The 27,485-nt window shown below is 36.9% G+C and overlaps 2 protein-coding genes across 4 annotated transcripts in view; one reads left to right on the top strand and one right to left on the bottom strand.

Annotated features, from left to right (window-relative positions):
- Positions 1 to 18,101, top strand: part of LOC127955911 (NACHT, LRR and PYD domains-containing protein 3) — a 59,346-nt gene extending 41,245 nt beyond the window's left edge. The window contains exons 8-12 of the mRNA XM_052553538.1: positions 2,451 to 2,624; positions 2,733 to 2,906; positions 8,464 to 8,613; positions 15,498 to 15,544; positions 15,649 to 18,101. Of these exons, the coding sequence (XP_052409498.1) occupies positions 2,451 to 2,624; positions 2,733 to 2,906; positions 8,464 to 8,613; positions 15,498 to 15,544; positions 15,649 to 16,253 (1,150 nt within the window). The 3' untranslated portion in view covers positions 16,254 to 18,101. The remainder of the gene's footprint in view (positions 1 to 2,450; positions 2,625 to 2,732; positions 2,907 to 8,463; positions 8,614 to 15,497; positions 15,545 to 15,648) is intronic.
- A 6,597-nt stretch (positions 18,102 to 24,698) lies between these two features.
- The window catches only part of LOC127955921 (NACHT, LRR and PYD domains-containing protein 3), a 33,171-nt gene continuing 30,384 nt past the window's right edge, over positions 24,699 to 27,485 (bottom strand). For 2 of the 3 annotated variants that reach the window (XM_052553568.1, XM_052553569.1), the window contains 2 exons: positions 25,505 to 25,551; positions 24,699 to 25,410 (listed from right to left, as the gene is read on the bottom strand). In XM_052553568.1, coding sequence (XP_052409528.1) covers positions 24,869 to 25,410; positions 25,505 to 25,551 — 589 coding nt within the window. In that variant the 3' untranslated portion in view covers positions 24,699 to 24,868. The remainder of the gene's footprint in view (positions 25,411 to 25,504; positions 25,552 to 27,485) is intronic. The other variant, XM_052553570.1, reaches the window with a different exon arrangement.

Genomic DNA, 27,485 nt, shown 5'->3' with positions numbered 1-27,485 from the left:
TTTAAGTGATGAGACGGCGCCTCCCTGTCATTAATGCGCATTAATAATTTTTGCACAAACACTTGAATATGAGCATCGTGGTTTTCACTCACTTCAAGAGTACTCCATCACGAGTAGAATTCATGCCAACAGCCCATAATATAACTGCATATTCAATGTTATTAGTTTGGCATGTGATATAGGGAAAAAAGTTTACACAAAATAGCTTAAGCCACTTTGAAACGAACATAACATTTCAAACATATGCCTACTGAAATACTTTATTCACGGAGTGAAGGCGGAGCGTGTTTCTGGTATCAGTGCGCGCGGAGGGGAAGTTGTTGCTGCTCACAGACTCTGCTGTGAGTTAGAGAGATGTTTCACCCGACGATATGAAGACGAGTGCGGCTGCAAAAGTAGAGCACATCCGCCAAAAATCAACCTACAGCAATGCTCGTTGATCAACTCGCCAAGCTTTACTTTTGTAGGTTGCATGGCAGTAAATAATTTGATAATATGACCATGCAGTCAATACAGATATTTAATAAAAACATTGAAACAAGCAGGGCTGTAAAATAAAACTATAAAAATCGCACGCCAGGTCTACACCGGACACGAGTGGAGCGATCCAACAAAAGACAACAGAACACAGTGATGGATACACTGGACACGATCCCCATCAGTGAACTGATGCTCGTTCTGTTTATGATGAAATGTTCTGACACTGTGTTCAGATGATTTGACACTATAGTGTGATGTCATCAAGTTTAGACACAGACAGTGACTGCTCTATTTACAAATAAGTTATATAAGAAAAAAAAAACTAAACCAGCGGCATAACGAAATGGAAATATAAACTAGAAAATATATTAACAGGTCCTCCATCCATGACACTGACTCACTGCTGTTCTGCCAGTTTTAATCTTAACAGCTCTTAAAGCTGAGTGGATGTTTAGATGCATGATGGGCTAGTATTAAATAAATAAATAGCATTAAGGTAATAACATTACTGTTTTTTTAATCATCTTGTTGCAGTTATAAATCTGACTGCTAAATGAATGAACTATATTAAAACTTGTTTTGTAAAATTTCTTTGTCATTTGAATATTGATTTAAAAATCGGTTTAAATCATAAATCAGATTTTTTTTTCTAAAATATGCTTTTTGCCAAATGCTATTGCCCTACTTTAAAAGCAAGTAAAGAAGGCTCCCTTTAAAATCACGTAAGTTCAATTACTAAAGCTATTTTTTTACATCGTGTGAATTTTGTTGATTATAATGAGATAACTTGGGAACAGAGACGCCACGTCGGTGACCAACGAATATGGGATATTGCTTCGATAGACAAATCTACTTAGAGTGTAAACTAAACGAGCCAATGCACAAACGTACCCGGTCCGCTTGGAAGGAGGTCCAGAAGGAGGTCTCGGAGGCAAATACACATATAGCATCCATTTAGGAGTATACAGAGAAATTTAAGGTGATTAAAAACCCTCCTGGGAAGGCAGAAGTCTGCCGGGGAAACACGGGCTCTAAGGCTATACCATGGACTATACACATACGAGTACCGCTTAGGTCTCAATATGGAACCCACCCTTCCATGGTTCTCACGGATACATCATGAAGGCCTGGCGCCGGACGTTCCGCCCCGTCCATCTGCTTAGGGTGATGGAGGAGGGTCTTGAGGAGAATTTGGGATGTTACAAAACAAGGGGTTTCTCTCATTAAAAGTCATGTAATAACATTTGTGTTTTCTATCAGTTATGTAGATTATTTGTCAACTTTTTGGCTTGTGGCTGTTTTGAAGACTTTCATTATTGAGCTTATTTTCAGTATTCTATTCTATAGGTTCCTTCATACAAGGCATTGTGTTGTTTAGTGTAATACAAATGATCTATGTTACGTTGTCTCTGTTCTACATCACAAAGGAACAAAAAAATAAAATAAAAAGGTCTAAAAGAAAAGCATTTTGACTTTTTTTTACTTACAGAGTTTACACATTGCACATAATTGATACAAAATGGAAAACTTTGAGTTTTGATTTCCATTGTAGGAGGCAATAAATTGAGTAGCCTGTTCCAAAGAAATTATGAAATTTTTGGGTCTTAAATTATATTTGTTGAGGTCTTAAACAGGTCTTAAAAGAATTACATTTCACTTTCACTGAAATGGTGCAAGAACCCTGACTTAAGTAAAAGTACACTTTTTTAACTATTCAAAAAGTACAATTTCCGATTAAAAAAATACTACTTAATTAATGTAACGTGAGTATTTGTAATTTGTTACTTCACACCCGTTTACCATCCCATGAGGCCTTGGGAGAGGATTCATAAATTAAATGCTAGCAACACAAGTTGCATTGTAGGTAATATGAAAAAAACCATAATATATTGAAGAAGGATGGGCAACTCTAGTCCAGGAGTATTATTGTCCTGCAGAGTTTTACTCTATCCCTTGTGTTCTCCTCATAGGCTGTGTGGGTGTAATCTTAGAGCTCATTCCTGTGAAAGTTTTTCATCAGCTCTACAATCCTCTAACTCTGTTCTGAGAGAGCTGGACCTGAGTAACAATGACCTGCAGGATTCTGGAGTGAAGTTTCTTTCTGACGGACTGATGAGTCCAAACTCTAAGCTGGAGATATTGAGGTTTGAGTTTCAAATACTTGATTCTTTTTTTTTTGGAAGCTAATTACTAAAAATCACACTCTTAAAATGTATGTAGTCTGTATGCAATTACTGTGTTTTTCTTTTCAGATGTTCCATTTGTAATCTCACCGCTCAATCTTGTGAGATTTTGTCATTGGTTTTACAATCATCAAACTCCATCCTGAGAGACCTGGACTTGAGTAACAATGACCTGCAGGATTCAGGAGTGAAGGCTCTTTTTGAAGGACTGAAGAGTACAAACTCTAAGCTGGAGATATTGAGGTAATTAGGTTTACATTACATAATTAACAAAATGCTCACACAATTTATAGCCACTAAGTTTTGTCTCTCACTGGAATGACAGAACTAGAGACATAATTTGCAGGCTTATATATATATATATACACATATACAAGCACTTTACATTGAATGAGGACAAGACAAAGGCAGTGTGCCAAATATGTGATTTGAAACTGGCCTACCACAACCGAACATCAAGTTTGAAAAATCAAACTGCTTTAATCCGGCATATTAATCAGTAGTGAAGTGAAGTGAAGTGAAGTGACATTCAGCCAAGTATGGTGACCCATACTCAGAATTTGTGCTCTGTATTTAACCCATCCGAAATGCACACACACAGAGCAGTGAACACACACACACACACTGTGAGCACACACCCGGAGCAGTGGGCAGCCATTTCTGCTGCGGCGCCCGGGGAGCAGTTGGGGGTTCGATGCCTTGCTCAAGGGCACCTAAGTCTTGGTATTGAAGGTGGAGAGAGAACTGTACATGCACTCCCCCCACCCACAATTCCGTCCGGCCCGAGACTAGAACTCACAACCCTTTCGATTGGGAGTCCGACCCTCTAACCATTAGGCCACGACTTCCCCTAAACATGTACATTTACACATTAAAACGTGCACTTAATATGCTTGGAAATACTTGCAGATATGGCAGTCATAAAAAACGTACAGTAGCCCAGCCTAATAATAATTTGTCTATATAAAAGTATTGCTTTAAATAGACTTGTGTGTTTTGTCTCACTGCAGTGTCCATTCTCTGAGCATAAAAGCCCTGCCTGCGTTAGGCACACTGCTTCTGGCTCGTGCTGTTCTGTAGTTTATTAAAAGTTTACTAATTCTGAACGTCGCATACACCCACCATGCGTGAAATCAATTGGATGAATGGTTCTCAACATAATAAAAATGCAAACAGACAGACAGACACAGATATTCCAGCCTTTACTACACAATGTCTACATTTGAGGTCTGTCAACACTGGATGTGACAAAGCAACTGTTGAACAACACATCATTTGTACCCACAGTGTGTTGAATACACACTGTATTCATTAACAATCAAGAAACTTGTGTCTCAGCCAATCAGTTTGCAGTAAATGCTGCTCACATTAAATCCTTTTTGTAGGAAGAATGTCAAATTATGTGGGGACTATTTGTTCATTTTTAATTATTTGTGAGGACATATGCTTCCCAGTGTCAATGGGGGGGGGGTGGATTTGAATCGAAGTGAAGTAAACAATGTTTTAAATTTATACACATTTGGATTAAATATGCCTCTCTTATGAATGGAGCTAAGCTCACAAAAGACTCACATCATTATTTGAAAGGTAAAAATTTTAATCGTTATTGCATCCAGAAGCGATGTTTAAACCAGCCTGACCAGTTAAATGCATGAGAACTATGGCTAAGGTCTGAGGATGTCAACATATTAACACAGTCGGACTGAGGCTTGTGTGCATAGCCTGTTTCTATGGTTCTATCTCTTCAGTGCATTGCTCGGTCATGTTTAAAATTACATTTTAAAGAACTGATGAAAAGAAAATGAACAGATTTTTAGTACATAAGCTAATCATACATATTCATAAAGTTTGGTCTGTCTCTGTGAATATTACACATTTGACCTGACTTACAAGCTTAAGTTGACAACAAATACATTAAATACATTTTCTGGTAACTTAAACATCAGATTTGTGTCTGTAACTAAGTCTAATTAACTTTTTGTAATAGAGCAAACACAGTGTGACTTACATAAGCAAGACATATAACACTCTATATACAGGTTAATAGATGGCAGCTATAAGGTGGAATATGCATCCCCAATAGAGAAAAAATATAGTGAAAATCTGAGATTGTGAAACTTTATTGAACAGTGTAAAATCATTTAACTGGGTCTGCACTATGCCACTTTCTGTACTGGAAGCACAAGACACCAAGATGAATGCCTTGTGTGTAAATAGATTTGGCAATAAATTCAAGATTCAAAGTGTTTATTGTCACGTGTACAGTGAGGAAAAACAAATTTCCCTGTACAATGAAATTCTTTCTTTGCTGTCCACATTGAATGCCAAGATGAGTGCAAACTATGTCAAAAACAAGAAATATAGACTATGTACATCTGTTTGTGCGAGTGTGCAGTATTGACATTAGAATACTGTTTAGTGCAATACTGACTCCTCAATATTGACTCCTCGAGAGGAGACACGTTGTAAGGCAGCGTGTATCTGAGCCTTATACAGTCAATGATCCGAGCACGAGCGTCTGGTTTTGTTAACAGAGCAAAGGAAATCTGCGTGCGAGCGGATAGATTCGTGCTTGTGCATTATTTTAATGTGTTTTCACGTTACAATAATGCGCTCTCGTTGCTGCTTCTGAACCGCATACACAAAACTTACTGTATACGCACTGCAGACAGAGTATGTGTGTACCTTGGGCAATAAATACATTGGGCAAAACATATAACACCTGAGGCACCGCTACAGTGAGCTTTATGACCTATGCATGGCAAAAAAAAAAAAGATTCCCATCCCTGAACACGGGTTTTATTTTATTATTATAATTTTTGCCATATGTCTAGATTTTGTTGACTTAAGTCTGTTCTAGAGACGTGTTACAACTTTTTGATAATGCTCTTATTGGTTTTCTTTTGGAAATATGTTTCAAATTTATACTGAATGCATTTATGACTGTTAAGCATGCCTGTGTGTGTCAAAATTGTGATTAAAATCGAAATCACAAAATTGATCAAAAAATCGTGATAGGTTTTTTTTGTCCATATCGCACTGCCCTAATGTTGGGTACAAAGTTATCAACACAAGTGCTAATGTACCCAGTCACATACTCTGCATAATTCTGAATGCTGACAGAAGAGTCATCCAAAGTGGCTGCAGAGTCAAACACATCCACATGTTGGTAATATTTGGGAAATACAGACCATTTATTTCTTTCTGATTCTTCTATTTGATAAAGGTTTGCATACAAACTTTGTCCAATCTTGCTTGATACGAAACTTAAACTGGTCATCATTCTATAGTCCATGTTTCCTGATTCTCCTTTTCATGATGGGTCATACATTTTCAATACGAGACAATTCTGCTGCCCAGTCAGTCACATCCACATTTCCCTATGATTGTGGCACATTTGGAAAGAGACCTAGCAGTGTCTTGATCTAATAACCATGGACTTCCCATGAAAGACATCATATTGATGGCAGTACATGTCTGTACAATCCTGATATATGGCTCCATGTCAGTGGTACCTTTGCACATATTCCAGTCACCCATGCTATTTACACTGATGCACCCATAAACCATGGTAGTTGTTTGCTTTTGCATCTGACACTAATGAAAATCTGCTTTGTCCTTTATTAACCAAAAGCAAGCTGAAATGTGGACTCATCTAAATACAGCGCACATTCCAACTTTTTTTTTGATTATCTGAAATTAGCTCCAACCCAGACAACCCAGTGACAACACTGCATAGGATTGATGTATAGTTTTCCCCTAGAGTATAAGAGATTGAAGTTGCTTTTTCTTGATGCAGCAGCCCACGTCTGAGGGCTCAAAGGTCAAGCACATTCACCAGTGGATTCCTGCCTTGTGCTAAATGTATTGAGATTCCTCTGGATTCCCTGAATCTTTTCACAGTATTAGGTTAGTTGATTGATTAAAGACCTTAAATTGTTTGCAATCTTACATTGAAAAACATTAGTTTTCATTTGTCTGACAATTCTGTCATGAAATTTGGTACAAAGTGATGAGCCATTATCCAGGTTTTCTGGCAAAGACTGAGATGCCCCTTTTACACCTAATCATGATTCCCTCACCCATTACCAATTCAATTGCACATTGTGAACTGTTTAAAAACAGTTTAACATGGATATTCTATAAATATTTTATTATATTTTCATTTTTATTATGCCTCAGTCCCAACATTTTTGGAGTGTGTTACAGTGAAATATTAGGAACCTTTTATTTGTATTTTGAATTTTAGTGCATTTACAAAATGTAAAATGTCCCAAATTGGAAATTTGAGTTGTAACGCACATGAAAAATTTAGAAACATTGGGCAAGACCATGGGGCACATTGTGCAGCAGCAAACATTACAAAAGAGATTAAAACATCAAGTTGATTCAGGTAAATGTGTGCAAATTTATAGGCCCGCATTCTTATATTTTGCCTGGGCCCCCCAAATGTCTTGATCCATTCTATGCAAAAGAACCATATATGTGTGCTCTTAGGGCACTGATCACTTATAACATCATATTTTTGCTTGGAATGTTGTCATCCTTTGAACAACAATGCTAAAGAATATCTTTCCTTCAGCATTCAAGAGATTAATTTCTTAGTTGGTGGATGTTCAAGGCATAATTTTGCTTTGGAATTAGCTCTCCATGTTTATGGTATTGTTTGTTTCCAAATCACTTTAATTTGCCTCCACATGAACCACTGGAATGTTGGTTCGTGTGGAAATGGAAAGCGGAAACCTGAAGTCAGAGCAACATCACAAGTTAGAGATTAAGAGTGTGTGCATGTATTGCGATTGTTTTGTTTTGGATATAAATAAATTACTCACGAGCCTCAGACAGCCAACCCTGGTCTCCTTCCTTCCCACACACACACTCAAACAAGGGAAAAACACTACAAAGCTTGTTCTAGCCTCTCTCCTTTAATTTGAATCTTTCCATCCTTTATGAGTAGATCAAATTGCTCATTTAATCCAGCTTCTTCACTGCTGTTCCTCTGAGTTCATTCAGGGTCTTACTCAGGTCTGCATTGACCGTTGTCCACTCTTTCTTGCTGCTGGACTTTGTCCACTTCATTTGAAGTCTGAAGCCTTGGAAATTTTTTTCTGTGGCAAACTGCATCCAGTTGGGTTTCAGGTTCTCAGAACCCTCCTCAGCCACTGGCATACAAATGATTTGATCTTTTCCTCAAGAGGTAAGTATCAATGTAAGGTCCTGGCCTCACGTCCTTCAAGCACTTCACCCTTTATGTAATTTTAGGCCTTCGATAGATGTTACCTTGGACCAGCCGCAGCTGCAAATTTACCAGTCTTGTCTCACAGCTGATGCTATAGGTGTCATGGCGATTATCTTATTCGTTGTTGTGTACATTTCAGGGTTAATTACAGAGTTGTAAATCAATGGTGAATCTGAACATGGAGGTGCAGATTTCAGTGTTATGTTTACAAGTGTGCATGCACCTTATTTCATTTTAGGACATGAAGTTAGAAGTTTTGTATTTAAATCGCATCTTTGTCATCCTTCATTCACTACTTTGTTGACTAAGATTTCAGGAGCAGTATTGTGCCACTATTGTCTGCATGAGAGATTTAATGCCTTATTTAGTGTTGTATTTAAATGCAAGGTGTATAATGTCCAATGATTTTAGGGAATATTTGTTTCTTTCTAACAATATTAAATGAGCGTAAAATTAACTTTTTTGTGAACAATTGTTCTTATTGAATAATCAGTCCAGTACAAAAAATTATACAATATATAATATATGCAATAATTAAACTAATGTGATGTGTTTTTGTAGGTTGTCTGGCTGTATGGTGACAGAGAAAGGCTGTCATTATGTGTCTTTAGCACTGACTTCAAACCCCTCACACCTGAGAGAGCTGGATCTGAGCTACAATCACCCAGGAGATTCAGGAGTGAAACTACTCTCCTACAGCTTCCATACAAGGTAGAAACAAACATCTTCAAAGTGATAAATTAAGTCACAAACATTAACAACTTGTAAATGTAGAACAAAAAGTCTTAACTTTAAATACTACAAGTTACAGTTTGGAATCATTTTCATAATAAATTAATTAACATTACCTAAGATTATAGAGCAATTCAAACAAACTCAGACTCACCCATAAGAATACACAACCGTTTCAACAGAAAAGCTAAGTGCAATGACAGCACTCTGGAAAGTGTTTATCAGATTCTGTGATCAGCTTCCAGGAGCCAAAGAGGAAAACACAGAGAGAAAACACAGGGAACACAAATGCCACCAAAAAATAAGCTAAATCAATTCACCTATATTTCTATCGTGCTTTATACAATTAAGTTCAATACCAGTCTCTATGCAATTCAGCTGCAAAGCATCCATTCAGAAGATGACAGTGCAGCTTAATTCAGTTCAATCTTTGTTCTCATCCGATTGCTGTTAGTCAGTGCAGTCATATTGGTACATTTCTAAAAGTTAAGTGACTTTTCAGGCTCTTAACTAAACAAGCCAGAAAGATAAGGAACCCAAACTCCATCAGGTGACAGAAATGGAGAAAAAACATTGCTGCACATCAGTCCTAGTTGATCCTGGAATAGCTGGCAATAGGGTTTGGTTCTGTGCCGGGGACTTTTGTAGTCACAGAGGGTTTCACTTAGGATCTGTCCCAAGGGCTCATCTTAATGAGGCCTTTTCTGACCATGAAGCGATTTATTGAGGTGGGTGCTGGTCCACCTCTGTCTGAATACAGATATGGACTGGGGCTATCTGATTATTTTAACCTCATAATAATGGTGAGACTGGGAGACCAAATATAGTCTCACCATTATAAAAATACACGGGGTGTTATGGGAAGTTTTCCCAGTTCCAGCTGATCTAATTAATGCCGGCCAACAATCCTTTAATGATGTGGGTCTAAATGAAGATCAGCTTAGACAAAGGCAGCAGACAGCACACCTTGTTTGTTATCTCTATTTTATAGATGCACAAAGTTTTGTTGTTCTTATGTCTTTATACAAAAAAGTAGACCCTTTAAAGATTCAATTGATGTATTGATCTTATCTGTACGATCAAAACTGAAAGTGTAATTTAAGTTATTTTCGGGGTTATCAGGAGAAAATGCCTCATAACGCGTATACGCGTTAATCGACTTCAGAGGGTTAAGTAAAGATCATGTTCCATGAACATCTTTTTAAAAATTCCTACCATAAATATATTCACCTGTTAAATGTCACTGTCCTGTATACGGGACGCCTAAATTTACTTCAATATATTACAATTATATCCTAATCAAATCATGACAAACTATATATCATTGGAAAGGTCTAAGACTCCTAAATAGATATTTGACCACGTTATGTTGTTAAAAATTATGAAGGAACAGTAAAAGATTAATTTATAAAAAGAGTGCACCTCAAAACATATACATCATAACAGGAGTTCTGACCTTTGTCACAAAAAATCTATTCCGCTTCCTTTTTCCCTATCACATGTTTTAGTAATCATCATAAATGATATATCATTTGAAAGCTTATATACTCCAAATTCATCTTATGGAAACCATTTTGAAATCGGACACTGCGTTACCATGGAAATCGTACTTTAAAATGTTTTAGTGTGGTCCTCCCCCTTAGTGGGAGGGGTCATATTCCAAATATATTACGGTCTTTTAGAATCTAAACTTTTCATAATCTTGACAAAATACATATCGTTGGAAAGGTCTGAGTCTCAAGATTCCATATTTGGTGGTTATTTTGTCATAGATACATTATATTGAGAGAGAAATTGATACATTTGTGACAAACAAATGCATCCAAAAAATTCAATGGAGTTTCAATGACCCCCGGTGGCTTTTTGTGGTATAACGCCTAAACAAAATTGCATATGAACCTACATTTTTTTTTTATATCAACTTCAAATTTGGAACACAACTTATTTAGACATATGGCTTTAATTTTATAGCAATTTTGGATTAAAACATATTTTATAAAATATTTATTTTATATAAAATATAATAAAAATAAAATAATAAATGTATTTACAGTAAATTTAAACTTCTATAACTTTTTAATGCTTTCATTTTTTTTTAATGATTTCACTTCTGCAATAATCTGCAGATTGTCTTCTTTAAAAAGAGACCAACCTGTGGTCTGTATTCAAAAGCGTTTATGAATTACAGCAATTTAAGTGTGAATAGTTTACTTTCACTTCTATGTTCAAAAATGGGGGTGACAGTTAAAAGGTTAAAAGTTAATATTTGATAAGTAATATGTATTGTCAAGAACTTCATTTGAACAACTTAAAAGAACATTTTCTTAATATTTAGATTTTTTTAGCACTCTCAGATTCTAGATTTTTAACCCCTTTACGTGCGAACATCGCCGACGGCCCCAGTTTATTATTGTTTCACTTTCACAGCACATTAAACATCACTGTCTTACTTCATCTGGACAAACTGTGCATCAATTGAAAGTTTAAAGACTCTAGTTTCGATATTTTACCAATATTTTGATAAAACATTGTTGCAGTGACAGATATTTAGTGATTTATGTCAGAAGTGCAAAATAATAAATCCGTATTATGCCACATTTTGAATAGAAATTAATCACTCACTCATATTCAGTCACGTCAAGAGCGGTTTATTTGTGTTCACATAGACTCACTGAACAGCGTCAATAAGGATTTTTAGACCAAAGATGCATATCTGCGGAGATATATGGATATATTTACTGATGTTTACTTCATATTTCTTCAGACAGAATCGTCATTTCTATTCATTTTCCACGGATTTACGCGATCTGATGATAAACAGCCTCTCCCAGCGATCTGTGTGTGTGCGCAGTGGTGTCAGCTCGTGCGGTGTGTGACTCAGACTCTGATTGGGCCTTGCAAGTGTCAATCTTACAGTGTCATATATGGACACCGCCACATCGTGTCACATGCTTCCTGCACACTTCCTGGTAGTTATCTGGCCAAAACAACACTGAAACACCTCTGTACACACGAAATATCCAAATAATAAACCCGCGATTACGATAGTAAAGCTTGGTATGAGAATTTCTTGAGATCTGGGGCGTTTTTATTAAAAAAAAATCGAAAATGTACATGGGAAATGCTAACTTGTGCAGCGATCAAAAAGGCTACATATAATATATTTTTACAACAGTAAACGACCAAATTCCACCCCTGATCGCTAAAGGAAGTTATTATAAACACTCGATCGGCGTTTAAAGTGAGTTTTGAGTAAAAGTGTATTAATAATTTCATAAATTGTCTGCTGTAGCTAGATGCTAACGTTAGCTACAATGCTACTAATAGCAGGTGCTTTTCTTCTTCATAATGCATTTTTGTCTCAATAATTCACGTAAGGTCGTAAGAAAATGTTTTGTTGTATTTTTATAGTAAGACTTTTGATAAATAAGGGCTAAATGCAAAGAGAGACTGAAGTGAGATCGCTGCTTTGTTGCTTTGTAAAGCCTGAAAAACCACAATCAAGGCTAATAAAGGTGGAATAAAAACAAAAGAATAATGATAAAAGAATAATGCGGATAATGTGTCATACCTGGCGGAGGTGTGAAAGACTCGTTTGGTGAGAACAATACAATCATGAAACGGGCAGTTTTCACAGCCAAACACACATATAAAACACACATCAGTGTTTACATGTGAGATCTTACAGAGATGACAAGGGCCATAAATCAATCTGATTTGCCTTCTCTAAAAACACACATGACATGGCCTTAGAAAATATTTCATAAAATTCAAAATTTTACAGATTCGATTATGACATTTTTTATGAAGTTTTGGAAGACTTGTGGCCTTAGCTACACTGTGTTTTCAAACTCATTTCCTACATCAACAATTTTTTAAATACATTTAAAACATATGTTTTTAATATTTTTATTTTTGTTTTTATGTTTGAGCTTATATATCTCTATTATCATAACAGTCTGAGTGATTCTGATTCCTGAACAGTAAACTTTAAAGTGTCAGCTTTGTGAACAAAGGTTGATTATGTATCTAGTCAGAAAGAATCATGAGCAGAAACCTTTTTATTTTGGGTATGTCATTTCTGTCTCCATGCCAAAAAAGGGGGGTTACTAGTAAGGGGTTAAATAGTTGTATCTCGGCCAAATATTATCCTGTCCTTACAAAACTTACATATATAAATGTCAATAAAAATTAAAAAAAGACCCTTACAACTGATTTTGTGGTCCATAGGGTTTCAAAGCATGTACTCTCATTTTCCCTGATTGTTTATAAGCAGTCAAGCTTTCTTAAACTGTGTAAAGTACAGACTGAACAGAGTATAAATATTCCCATTAGATTTGGTAAGAATATGATGGACCTCGGCCCCTTTACAGTAGGGTTGCCACCCATCTAGTAAAATAATCGTCCCAAATTTCAAAGTAAAATAATGCGTCCCTACCAATCTGTCCCACATAGGCCTACACATAGCAGAATAATCATGTGTATTTTTTGCAGTGTGTAGAATATTAATAACATATAAAAATAAATCAATTTCATAGTAATTAATAGATTATCTCATCTGTATGCGTTTTAGGGTCTTTGCTTCCATAGCAAGTCTCAAGATCACATGCCATAAACCCATGTGTTTTTTTTTAGTTGGCAGTGTGTATTATTTAGACAGATTATTTAAATGAATTAAGACTCCAAAACTCCATTCAAACTCCAACAGTCACAATTCATTTTTAAACTCCCATGAATCCCTAGAGAATCAATCAAGTTTCCCTTTTATGTGATATTTCTAAGCCATATAGACTAATTTTATCTAATGTTTTAGTCAAGACCATCTAAACCGAGACCAAGCCGAAACCAAGACAAGACCGATACCAAGGCAGGCTGGAACAGAGTAAAGACCAAGAGCAAACCAGCACTCCTCAAATTCATTTGAAAGATCCACATTTACTGCCTGAAAAATCAGTAAATACAATTAGGTTAATAAGACCCTATATAAAGCTGTTACCAACCAGTCAGAGGTGGCAAAGAAGCTGCATCTGAACTGGTACAATTACATCTGCATAAATTTTGTTGAGATTGTTTAAAAAAATAATACTTTGAATATAGAAATATAATGGAAACATAAAATGAATATGAATATCAAACAAAAGACGCCAGTAGACTATTCAAAGATTCTTTCAAAGCTGCTGATTCCTTAAAGGGGGGGTGAAATGCTATTTCATGCATACTGAGTTTTTTACACTGTTAAAGAGTTGGATTCTCATGCTAAACATGGACAAAGTTTCAAAAATTAAGTTGTACGTTTGAAGGAGTATTTCTGTTCCAAAAATACTCCTTCCGGTTTGTCACAAGTTTTGGAAAGTTTTTTTTCGAGTATGGCTCTGTGTGACGTTAGATGGAGCGGAATTTCCTTATATGGGTCCTAAGGGCACATCTGCCGGAAGAGCGCGCGCTCCCGTATAGCAGCGCACTGAGAGGCTGAGCACAGACTCACTGATCAGAGCGAGAGCGTCGCGAAATGTCACAAACGGAGTGTGTTTTTGGTTGCCAGGGCAAGACAACCCTGCACAGATTACCAAAAGAGAAACAGCATTAAGGGACCAGTGGATGGAGTTTATTTTTTACACAAGTGTTTGTGTTTGTTCCCCTGCATTTCGAAGATGCTTGTTTTACAAACAAGGCCCAGTTTGACGCTGGATTTGCACATCGTTTATTTCTTAAGGATAATGCAGTTCCAACGAAAAAGGCTCACGATCGTGTGTTGGAACCGCATGCGGTGAGTAAAACTGCTTTCCTCACGGTAAAGTCACAGCTTCCAAACGCTCTCAACTCAAAAGCCTACTGGCGCTCGTGATTCTTTAGCTCCGCCCACACATCACGCCTCCAGCCGGTCGTGTTTTTCCGGGAAAAATCGGTACAGACTATCTTTCTCTTATGAATATAATAAAACTAAAGACTTTTTGGAGTTATGAAGGATGCAGTACTACTCTATAGGTACTCAAGATTAACAGGATATTGAGTGAAAACGAGCATTTCACCCCCCCTTTAAGTAACTATTCACTTGTGCCTTGGAAATGCACAACAGTTTTGCTATGGATTTGTTTGGAACTAGTTTCATTACTGAAATAGCAAAATAAATAAATTAAATAAAAAATTGTGTCTAAAATGTAATTCACTGTATATTCACTTGTTTGTTGATTGTTTGTATAAAATCGATATCATGTTTTACAATTGTGCTCATATTCGTAAAAACATCTTGTGATATCCTTGGTTTATATATACATATATTATAATATGAAAAAAAGATCATAACTTACTTTTTTGAGTGGGGGGGGGGGTTAATTCATATTAATTTTGGTGAAAATTCTGACACAATTCCCACATTAAATTCAGAAAATAATTAGAATTAGAAATGAGTTACTGATTGCATTTAAAGCAGAAAGCTTCACATCATCAAATTGACTATTATTTCTAAGCCATATAGATTCATTTACATTTAATCTCTTTATATCTATCAGTCATCACTAGCAAAGCCTAGCAACAAGCTTAAGACATGCTAATTCATTCTAAAACAAGCAATCAGTGTTTAAATGTCATTATAATGCATAGCAAGACCCCACCAATCACCTGATGTGCCTAAGCAACTGCATAACAATACCCTAGCAACCTATTAGAACAGTCATCAATCACATAGCATCCACTCCTAGCAACTCTCTAGCAACCACCCCAAGTACCCTAACAATCACATAGCATCACTCTAACAATCTTTTAAGCTTCCTTCCTAATATTTTTTAAATCTGTTGAAAATTCTATCTTTTAAAATGACTAAAACTTTTTTACGGACTTAATATGACTCTGTGTTTGTTTTCTAGTGTGGATCATGGAGGAGAATACAGGATTACAGCAGGACTAAATAAATGTTCGTCTACAAACACACACTCACTCTCTCTCACACACCTACACACAAACACACAGCTGTACTGGTTATTGTTGTGTTCTAAGTGTCTCTGTTCTTGTGTTCAGATGCCCGTTTTCTCACACTGGATCCAAACACAGCAAACACTAAACTCATTCTGTCCGAGGAGAAACGGAACAGAAAGGTGACAAATGTGAGAGAGAAACAGCCATATCCTGATCATCCAGAGAGATTTGATGTTTGGGAGCAGCTGTTGTGTAGAGAGAGTGTGTGTGGACGCTGTTACTGGGAGATTGAGTGGAGTGGACGTGTGTGGATATCAGTGTCATATAAGAGCATCAACAGGAAGGGACAGGGTAATGGGTGTTTGTTTGGATCTAATGATCAGTCCTGGAGTTTGTACTGCTCTTCCGCCAGATACACATTCATGCACAATAACATAGAGACTGATCTCCCTGTGAAGCCCAAAAGCAGAATAAAAGGAGTGTACGATGATATCTTTACAACAGAAGTGTTTGATGAGAATGGTAAAATAGGAGTGTATGTGGATAGCAGTAGAATAGGAGTGTATGTGGATCACAGCGCAGGAACTCTGTCCTTCTACAGCGTCTCTGACACAACTAGTCTCATCCACACAGTCCAGACCACATTCACTCAGCCGCTCTATCCTGCATTTAGACTTTATCCTGAATCATCTGTGAAATTGTGCTGATGAATGAGAATAGATTGACGAGATTCCACCCATAACGTTTTGAGCTCCATTACATTACAACAGTGAGCTGTTGTATTTTTTTCTTTATTACATTAAAGGGTTATTTCACCCAAATATTAAAATTATGTCATTAATGACTCCTCATCATGTCGTTCCAAACCAGTAAGACCTCCATTCATCTTTGGAACACAGTTTAAGATATTTTAGATTTAGTCTGAGAGCTTTTTGTGCCTCCATTGAAGCTGTGTGTACGGTATACTGTCCATGTCCAGAAAGGTAAGAAAAACATCATCAAAGTAGTCCATGTGACATCAGAGGGTCAGTTAGAATTTGTTGAAGTATCGAAAATACATTTTGGCCCAAAAATAACAAACACTTCGACTTGTCTTTTCTTCCGGGTCTGTTATGAGTGCGACTGCTGTGACTGTTGACGTACGAGGCTGCTGACGTGTTCTCTTTGTTATTGGGCACGCCAGAAAACACTTATGTATTTTCGATGCTTAAACAAATTATAACTGACCCTCTGATGTCACTTGTTTTTTCATGTCACATATATCATTTGCACAACTATTATCAAAATTACTAATCATTTGAAAAGTACCTTTCACAAACATGATGTTCTGGACACACATAGACTTTCAAACTGAGAGCATGTAATTCTTATATTTTATAAAAATGTATTAGATTTTTCTCTATTGTTTGTGCAGAAATAATAAAATACAATGACAAATCAACTTGAGATCAGAATATGTGAAATGTCTGAATGCCATGAATGTCATGAGTCAATTCAATTACAGTTTGTCACATGGGAATAAAAAAAGGTTATTATAGCACTGATGTCCTCATGTGAAGACTGAAGGGGATAAAGAACAGCGACTCTACCTGTGCAACTCCACCAGGCAATGACACAAGCAAGGGACATAAGTATAACTTTTTATTTGTCCTCTTTCCTACAACTTGTTTTAACTTCTGTTTCAACTTATGACAAATATTTACTGTTTTCAAATCCCTACTAATACTCGCAAAGCATGCATAACACACTGTAAGTAGCGCAAAACTGACAACCTGTGCATTTTGCCTATGACTGTTCACAAGTTCTCCTGCCTATCCAGTCCTGATGGTTGAAAGTAAACAAACTTGGCTTGCTGTTGACAGCTCACTCTCTGTGGTCTGGGTAGTTTCAGTCGGCCCCTCTTCTGGTAACCCTTTCCATTAATGTGTCAGTCCAGTCTGTGTCTCAGTTGTGTTTTGCTTTCTTCACTATATGCTAGTTTTGCCTGTGTTCTGATTAGTTCTTTCACCTGTTCTCTCAGCTATCCTTATTTGTGTCTGTTACTCAAGTCCTCAGTTCTCCGTTAGGCTACGTCTATATTAATCCGGATACATTTGAAAATGACGTTTTGATATTAAAACGCTCTCCATCTACACTAGCATTTTCAAGTATTTTCCATAAGTGTGTCATCCACACTGAAGCATAAGAAGGTTAAATATGCTTTCTGCGCATGCGTAAAGCCTAAAAAAATCCCAGAACAGACATGAGAACACATTTTCATGCAGTTTTCCTGACAGGTAATGTTATTTATTTTATTCATGAAAAGAACTCACAATCCACTGCCTGTTCCTGCCTGTGTTGGATTACCTTTTGTGGATTCATTAATAAACTGTTTACTCTTCATCTTCTTGCATGTACTCTCAACACCATTCTGTGTGACACATCCTAGGTACATAGCTATCTGAGGATATATTTGTGCTAGCTCAGTGACTGCTCCCCTGCTAAGGGTCTTTAACCCTTTAAGCCCTGAAGGTATTTTTGCCTCATTGAAGTTGATGTTTTTTACTGAGGGACACAAAAATAATAACTCATAACACAAAGACTGTAGTAATATTAGGACAGAAAAAGGGAGTGAAATTCTTTAAAGATTATGTTCCTCAGCTGTATCTGTATCTGATTTTTTTGGTTATAGCATAAAGTATCCAAAATGTACAGTATTTTGTAACAAAATAAGCCTTGTTGTTTAGCTCTTGACCCCCGTAAGGCATTTTAAAAACTGTTGTTTTCTGAGTGCCATACACAAAAATAATGACCCATAACTCCAAGACTGCAGCAACGTTGGTATTGTTTGATAGAAATCTTTCTATATTTTTAGGGGGGGGGGGGGGGGATCTTTGTATTTGAATATTCTTATGCTGAGAAATAGGTGATTTAAATTTAAGAAAAAATTGTCTGGTCAAAGGAAAATTTTCATGTTCTTATTTGATGTTCAGTATCTCATGAAATAATTATGGTAGGATAAAAAAAAAAATTCTGGTGATGTTCTTTCATGTGTGCTGTGAGTGGATTAAATATTTTGGTGATATCATGAAGTAATCAAAAGTTACAGCATTTGGAACCAAGGTAGCCTTTCTCTTAGCCCTTTACAGTTTTGCAATTGTTTTGATTTTGAAGTAATTTCTCACTAGTTTATTCAAATCCCCAAACAATTATACTCAATGAGACCTTTCAAATGACATATGACAAATTGTTATCTGAGCTGTATGATGTTTCTGACTGGAGTACATGGCACAAAAAAACTTCTATAGGGTTGAGGAATGGAGAGTATGGTGGAAGATATAGGACGGTGAAATGTGGATGTTGATGAAACCAGTTCTGAACCAGAGCGGTGGAAAGACACATTGTCCCAGACAACAATGTATTCCACATGATCGATTTGATTTGCTGCGGTTATGTTGTGCAATTGGTCCAAGAATGTAAGTATGAGAGCTGTGTTGTAAGGGCCCATATGGGCATGGCGGTGGAGGACCCCATTCTGTGTAATTGCTGCACAGAGTGTTATATTACCCCCACGTTGCCCTGGGACGTTGACTATAGCCCTGTGGCCAGTGATGTTTCTTCCCCTCCTTCGTGTTCTTGCCAGGTGGAACCCAGCCTCATCTAAGTAAATGAACTCATGCTGGATCTGCTCTCAATCCATTCGTAAAACTCTCTGAAGAACAGTGTCAGGCAAAATTGTGTAGTTCAGTGTAGATCTAGTATACATATTACAGTACTGTAAAAGATATGAGACAGTATGCAAGATCACACAGCTAAAGGGAGTACATACCTCTGCATAATCATGCCGCAGTCGTTTCACCCTTTCGGAATTGCGCTCGAAAGGCACTTGATAAATTTGCTTCATTTGAATATGTTTTTTTTAGGATGCGTGCCAGTGTTGATGTTGAGACCTGATGGATATTGTTGAAACTGACGTGGTTATTGACAATGTTAGCTTGGACTGATTGAGTGTTATAGCATTGTTGGCCAAAACCATGTTTACTATCTCCCTCTCTTGCTGTTCTGTGAACATAGGAGGCCTTCCCCCTTGTTGTCCCTGACCCTCAATCCTATGTAGAAAAAAAACAATATACAATAGTACAGTAATTTCACAGGAAAAGGTAACAGAAATGCTGATAGAGTGCAGTACTGCAAGCGGTTACTGAAACCGTGCAGATGTTTTTGATATGATGATATTTTTACAATACCTATTTTCCAGTCGAAATGTTCTTATCAAACTTGCCACTGTGTATTTGGCTGTACTCGCAGTCCAGCCTCCCTCAGCGTCAGGCCGTGGTTGACAATGGGTCAACCAGTGTCGCACAGATCTCATTCGTCAGATTGGGTCCTCTTTGAGCACCTTCTTGTCTTCCTCTTCCTCCTCCTCCTCCTCCAGCATGGCCTCCATCTCTTCCTCTGTTGATTCCTCTTCCTCCCCTTCCTCCTTGTCCTCCTCCATGTTCTCCTCCTCGTCTTACTCTTTCTCTGGCTCTTTCCATTGTGAGGGAGGCTGGACTGCGAGTACAGCCAAATCTAAGCCGATACACAGTGGCAAGTGTGATAAGAACATTTCGACTGGAAAATAGGTATTGTAAAAATATCATCATGAAGACAGATGAACTCACCTGCTGCTTTTTATAGTGCTTATACACCTGATTGGTGTGTCTACAATTAAGCAAACAATTGTTTCCACACCTGATGACTGTGTTGAACCAATTGGTTGGACGGTGCGGTAATTTGACAGTCAGTGCTTTGGTATTGCAAGGAAGTGACTTCATGATAGATTTTTGTGTGTAATGTATGTTAAGTGTGTTTAGTGTTTTGCAAATCACTGTGTGTAGAGTTTTGCAACAAGTGTGAGGTTGACAATGTGCTTTTGCTAATAGTATACTACTTTTAATTTTAGTGTGTAAGCAATCCAAAAAAACTGTAAAAACAAAGAAAAGTGCAGGTGTTAATGATGATAATTAATGATGGGGTGAATTCTGGGCTAATCTCAAGGGCTTTATAAAAGATGGAGCCCCAGTAGGCCTTGCTGACCTTGTGCACATCCCTGTGAACTGTTGACTTAGGGATAGCAAAGGCTGAGGCAACAACCCGATAGGACAAAGCTGTTTCATGATTGGCCAAATTCACCACATGACAACAATCATGTGTGTTTCAGGTTTATTCTGACAACTTCAGTACCACTAATGCTCATATACAGACTTTCAAAAAAAACTAACAAAGAAAAAATTACTGTTTAATGTCACGTCAAGAACAAAAGATACAGGTGTCAAAAGACTTGTTTCAGATTGTGTGTTTATGACAGAAATGAGTTTGACATTGAATTATGTTCTGAAACTGGTGTTCAATATTTATATTTCTGCATTGTTTGTAAGTTACTATTTCAATTCAATTTACTCCATAAACCCCACTTCATCTCTTACTAACTTATCTATAAAATTCTAAATAACAGTTGTCAGTGACGACATATCCATAAAACATGTTTTGCCCATGTTTGTCCACTTTACCACTCAGATTTATCAAATGAAGTCCAATTTCCTTTGTGTGTTCAGAAAGTAAAGGAAAAGTCACCACGTCTTGAAAAAACAATTCTTATTTAATATGAAAATTGAATTGAATTTGTCAAAAGTTAATATGTCAAATAAGGTTAGCCGATAAGTGATAAGTTAGTATCATTTGTCAAATACTGAAATGTCCTTATTACAAAAAATTACTGACAAAGTTTTATTATAGAAAAATACTCTTTGTTCGAGTTAGATGATTTTGCAAATCAGGTCTCTATAATGGCAACATGATAAACATTATGCAGAATGCAGCATGCTGAGAGTGCAGAACTGATTTGAAATGCTTTGCATTTGCAGGAATTATATGGAACAAGGGTATGAGGATCTTCTTCAAGAACTCGTCCAACCTCCGTTAGACAAAATCCTCTGGCATCAACCAACTCCCAGGGTGACCTACACTGATGTGACCGAAACGCCACTGACTATCACAAATGTTTCCTATTCAGGTATGCTAGGGGGTTTTCACAGTGGGGTCTCCTTGTAGGAAGGACACCCATCCACCGCACATATAGTGTTGGGGATGCCTGCTGTGTCAAAATTCAACTTTGACATCTGCAGCCTTTGGCCTGTGGGCCAGGAGATGTGAAAATAACAATAAAATTCATAGAGATGTTTTGCAAGAGTGGATTCTGAGATGTTGAATCTGTCTGCGACCCCACGGTATGACTCCTGATAGGCAAGTGTCCAAAGGCAGGCAAGAACACTATGTGTGAGTGGCAGTTTGGTTTGCTGTAAATTCATATAAACAGGACAAAGGGTTGTAATGAAATCCTGTACAGGAAGAACATAGGTTATCAAGACAAAATGCCAACAATTGTAATAGTTAAATAATTTTTACATTATTCAATACGCACCTCCACCTGTTGTTTGGAAAGCCTGAAATGACTTAGAAATTCTGAGGGACCTTATAGAGGGACAGCCTCCTCCACAAAATTCTGTATTTTTGGTATCATTCTACATAACAGAAACATGAATTACATTTGCTGTATACATGTCCCTGATGAAAAAAAAATACACAGCTAAGGAAAGGCAAGTTTATTTATATAGCACATTTCGTACACAATGGTAATTCAAAGTGCTTTACATAAAAGAAAGTCAAATAATAATGAAGGAAAATAATAACAATAATAAAATCAATTTTAAAAGTTTTACATTTATTAAAAAATTTACTTATTTAAAATGGTTTTGGCCACTTACTAGCCACTTCCAGCTAAGACCAGCCAACCAACCTTTTTTGTTTCAGCAGAGGTAATAACTAAAATCATCATTTTACTGTTTTATGTTGAACTGGGATAGATTTCAAATAGTTAGGGTTTACATTATTGTTGAACTTGGAATAATACTCCATGGTTATTTGCATGAATAGAAAACAAGTAGCTCTCTGTATTTAAACCAATAGCAAACACAGCTATTTACTGATTAAAGAAGCCAAACATTACACCACTAAACGTTGTTAAAACTAAAACAATGTCAGATCAGGTAGTACCTTTAAAATTAATTTATTTATACAAGCACATAAACTGTTTATAAAAACAAGTAGGTTTTTTACTTAATAAGTTTATTACATTGAACATTTACTCACCTTCATTGCTCATTGTGCTTAAAATTCATTAATCAATAATGGCATTTCTATAGCTTCCAATTTGTCTGCAATAAAGCAAGCAAAAGCCACGTGATCCGCCATGACTGAGGTAGATGCAGCAAACTATAAGAGCCCAGAAGTGTCCGACTTGAAGGCTCTGTTTTCAACTCCGCTCCCGACTGTTGTTGGCCAATTTCGTTGACGGCTGTCTGTAGCCGAGCTTCAAGTCGAACGCAGTTATGATCTTGACACTTAAAAATTTCAATTAATGCTGTCACATAACAAACCTGTTATAAAGATTAAATGATTCATTTATCTACTATAACATTTATGTAGTTTTGTTCACTTGGCTGTTTTCTTATAAAAGTCTAGAAACTTGTCAAGTTTTTCGTCAGGCGTCTTTTTTATATGTCTGTAATTATTATTATATGATGTCATTACGTTGCTGTCTTGCCACCAGCCAATCACTGCACTGCTGATTGTGGTTTCGAGTATCGATAAATAACCCATTTTAAACAAAACCATGAACGTAAAATTATCTCAGAACTCGATCCAGCCATGCTAATCATCTACAACATGTACTTTTGAAGAACCAAATTAGCCGGATCCTGATTAGCGAGATTATATCATCATGGATGTGACCTTTGATCTCGGATGTACTAAGCAATGTATGAAGAACGGGCCCCTGGGGCCTGTACCATGATGGTAAATGAACAAATTCAGAGTACAGGATTAGTTTACAGTTGACACAACCAAAGCTCTCTAATCTGGCTTTGTTGGTACCATCATACTGATCATCAACTTTCTTTGTCAACTCAGGCTTTGATCCTGAGTTTGTGGGGCATGTGCACATGAATGTGTGACATCAACGGCGAACAGCTAAGGTTTTGCTAAAGGTTAAGAGATTGAAGAATATGATTAATTTAAATGCATTTGAATTATTTTGCTTCGGTAAGCAAAATAATCTTATTTCAAACGGAAAACAAAATTATTTTTCTTACCCCACTGGCAGTTTTTTTTTTCTTGTTTCTTAAAGCAAGACAATTTTTACTTATCTAGAAAATCGTTCTTGATTTAAGAATTGTTTGATATTTTGGCTGGAAACGATACAAAAAAATCGAAGCTTTTTTTTGCAGTGCAAGAGACCAACTAATGGATACGGAGCCTGCTGGTACATGGGTGATTTGCGCAGGACAAGGGCATCATGTACAATTCCTGGATTGCCAGTGTACACATCTATAAATGCCCCCTTGGCATCACAGGTGCCATGTAGAATGATGGAAGGAAAAAGCTTTCTGTTTAAATAACACTTTTTGTGGCTCTGCAGGAGGATGAATCCTGGTGTGGCTTCTGTCAATGGCAGAAGCAACACACCAGAATGCTTCATAGCCAACAAGGCGAGCAAAGCTGACCCCCACCTCCTTCATCTACACTGCCTTTGGAAAATGAACAACTTTGTGAAGGATGGTCATCAAGGATGGTCATCACGTTAATGCTTTTCTTGGAGAGCCTGAAGGCTAGTTTTAAATAATTTCCAGAAAAAAAAACTTAAGCAGGATAAGTACCTGGTCATTGATCTGCAAATACCTTCGAGTGGGACTTTGTTACTGTTAATATATTTAGATAATATATAAATTTAGATTGTTTTTACTGCTGTTGTTTTATAGATTGGTGGAACTATGACGTCACTTTGTATGTGGATCAGCTGTTAGCATGACACTGGTTCTCCTGACAAAAAAAACAATAGGATTTCTCCATAGGCTTTTAGGTTTATCACAAAAATAAGCTCTGTGTTCAAACATAGTTCATAAAACTTGCATGTTTTGTCCATTAAGATAGTCTTCTCAAAATAATATAACTTTAATAAATTTTGAAGCCTAAATAAAAGCACCAGAACATAAAAGCGAACATAGGCTATAAAGGAACTAGAGCACCATGAAAAATAATAAAAATAATCACACATATACACACAAACACTGATCTGTCTATATGAGGATTTATTACACACATTTATTCAGACATGTTATTTCAGTGATAGAATTTCAGTTGCAGTATTAATATCATGAAGAGACTATAACATTTCACTGTTACTGATTTATTATCTAGCTCAAAGCATTATGGGTAGAACCTCTCGTCAGTTTATTTTGATTCATCAACACAGTTTCACTGATGATTCATAACCAACTTTAAACCCAGGATAAACCATAAACCCAGGATAGAGCTGCTGAGTGAATGTGGTCTGGACTGTGTGAATAAGTCTCATTGTGTCAGAGACGCTGTAGAAGGACAGAGTTCCTGCGCTGTGATCCACATACACTCCTATTCTACTGCTGATGTTCTCTGCAGGAAGATCAGTATATTTGTCATTGTGTCTGAATATGTATCTTTCAGAAGAGCAGAACAAACTCCAGGACTGATCATTACATCCAAACTCAGATTGAACACCCTTTCCCTTTTTGTTGATGCTCTTATATGACACTGATACACGCACACCATCTCGTCCACTCCACTCAATCTCCCAGTAACAGCGTCCACACACACTCTCTCTACACAACACCTGACACACATTATCAAATCTGTCTGGATGATCAGGATATGACTGTTTCTCTCTCACATTTGTCACCTTTCTGTCCTCCTCAGAGAGAACTAGTTCAGTGTGTGCTGTGTTTGGATCCAGCGTGAGTAAACGGGCATCTGAACACAAGAACAGAGACATTTATAACACAAAAACAATCACTACAGCTGTGTGTGTGTGTGTGTGTGTGTGTGTGCGTGTTTGAATACGTACATTTCTGTAGTCCAGCTGTAATCATGGACACTCCTCCATTATCCACACTATAAATAAACAGAGTAACATTCAGTCAGTAAACATACACACACACACAGTGCAATGCAATTAATTATATTATGGTATATCTTAAATTATGATTTTTGCTTCCAATTATTGTTAAAATAAGATAATCAAGACAAAATTACATTAAACCATGGTTTAAACCGAATAAAAATATTGTAAAATATGCTACATCAAGCTAATGATATGCTAATCATGCTAGCATCATACAAAATGTGTTATCAACCACAAAGAACACCCCAGCAACAACTTAGCAACCACCCATAACACCCTAGCAACTTGAAGTAATTCTTTACAATTAAATTCTATAAAACTGTTTCAATTTGCACAGTTGTTAATCAAGAAATGTAAAAATGGCACGTCATGCTGAAAAGGCAATGTCATTATTCTAACGTTATTTTAGTAAAAGTGTCTTGCCTCAGAAAAATGAATTTTCCTGCCATGTCAGCCATTATACTGAGCTTGTAGTGAGCAGTCTTCCATTGCACATACAAATGCGGCATTGGCTCTGCATCACTACATTATAAATAAAGCACAAATGAAATTACAGGGTTCCAAATCTTTTTCAATTATATTTTTCCAGGAATTTGTGGACTTTTCCAGGACATTTTTTGTTTAATTACGGGGGGAATAAAAGACAGGGATCACTTTTTAAAGCATTATATTCCTCTCTCTAGAACCGACCTTTTCCAACTCGCGGCCCACATAAAAAAAAAACATATGTTTGCGCGGCCCACTGCAAAAAAATTTACTGACCCTGCTATTGTTGGGTTAATAACTTAGTACTTAGAAGCTAGATTGTTAACTGTCTTAACTGAATGAACTGGCAATGAATAGAAAATAACTGTGACTGGCACCGCTCAGCAAAACGGGAAAACCAGATCAAGGCAGAGCTCGGCAGCGGGTAGACAGTCAGTGGAGCAAGCAGTCAGGAGGGAACATGTTGACAGCCATTTATGTTTAGCCTGTTGACAGCCATTTATGCATGTATGAATTTGTTGTTCTGTAGCATTTGCAGCAAAAATATCTTAGATAAATTGGCAGATTATTCTTAAACTAATCAGCGAGCTCGAATAGTGGAAGCATAATTACAGTTTCATATTTATTTTTTGTCATTTAATTGTATGACATCAAAGTACAACGAGAGCGATAAGAGAGCACACGGATCCAATGCATTCGAATCGCTCTCACAGTACTTTAATGTCATACAGTGATCATTCTGTGCAGCGCTGCTTAAAGTCGAATGCGCCTAGTGCCTTCTATGCTGTTATTCTCTTCCTGAGTCATAAATCAGTGACTCGGTATACATCTGCATTCATCCTTAGACCAATTACACACACACGGCACAGTCAATCAGACACGCTTTAAAAGCATTGGACATAATTTCACACACCGCCGAGTATTGTTCTGCACATAACCCTCTTCTAGCAATAGCTGTGATACCAAGCCATTCCATGTTTGTTTTCATAGTCTTTTCTTAGTTTCTAGTTTTCATAATCTTGTTTCAGTTTATAGTCTTCATAGTCTTGTCTCTTCCTTGCTCTGCCCTTTCTTGTGTTTTGACTCATTTGCTCTGGTTACTGGATTACACCTCATGTCTACCTCTCTGCATACTGTTAGCTCATCGCAGACCCATGCTTGCCCTAGGATTATTCTTGTGTCTTACCCTGTATATACCTGTTTGCCAGTGTTTGACCCATGCCTGTTATGACCACGTCTCTGTCTAATAAAAGCTTGCACATGTTTCTTCATGTCTCATGACTCATCAGCCCCGTTACAAATATTAGCTCTTAATTATAAATTCAAGAAATTATTTCCAGAACCAATTTCAGTACCCATAGCAAAAAAAGAAAAAGGTAATTTAATTATTTGAAAAAAAATCAATCAATCAATAAATAAATACTCTGCTCAGTATTAA

This window comes from Carassius gibelio, chromosome B4 (genome assembly GCF_023724105.1).
Source record: "Carassius gibelio isolate Cgi1373 ecotype wild population from Czech Republic chromosome B4, carGib1.2-hapl.c, whole genome shotgun sequence".
Lineage (NCBI taxonomy): Eukaryota > Metazoa > Chordata > Actinopteri > Cypriniformes > Cyprinidae > Carassius > Carassius gibelio.
Note: the sequence above shows the minus strand (reverse complement) of the source record. Positions and strands in the feature narration are given on the sequence as shown.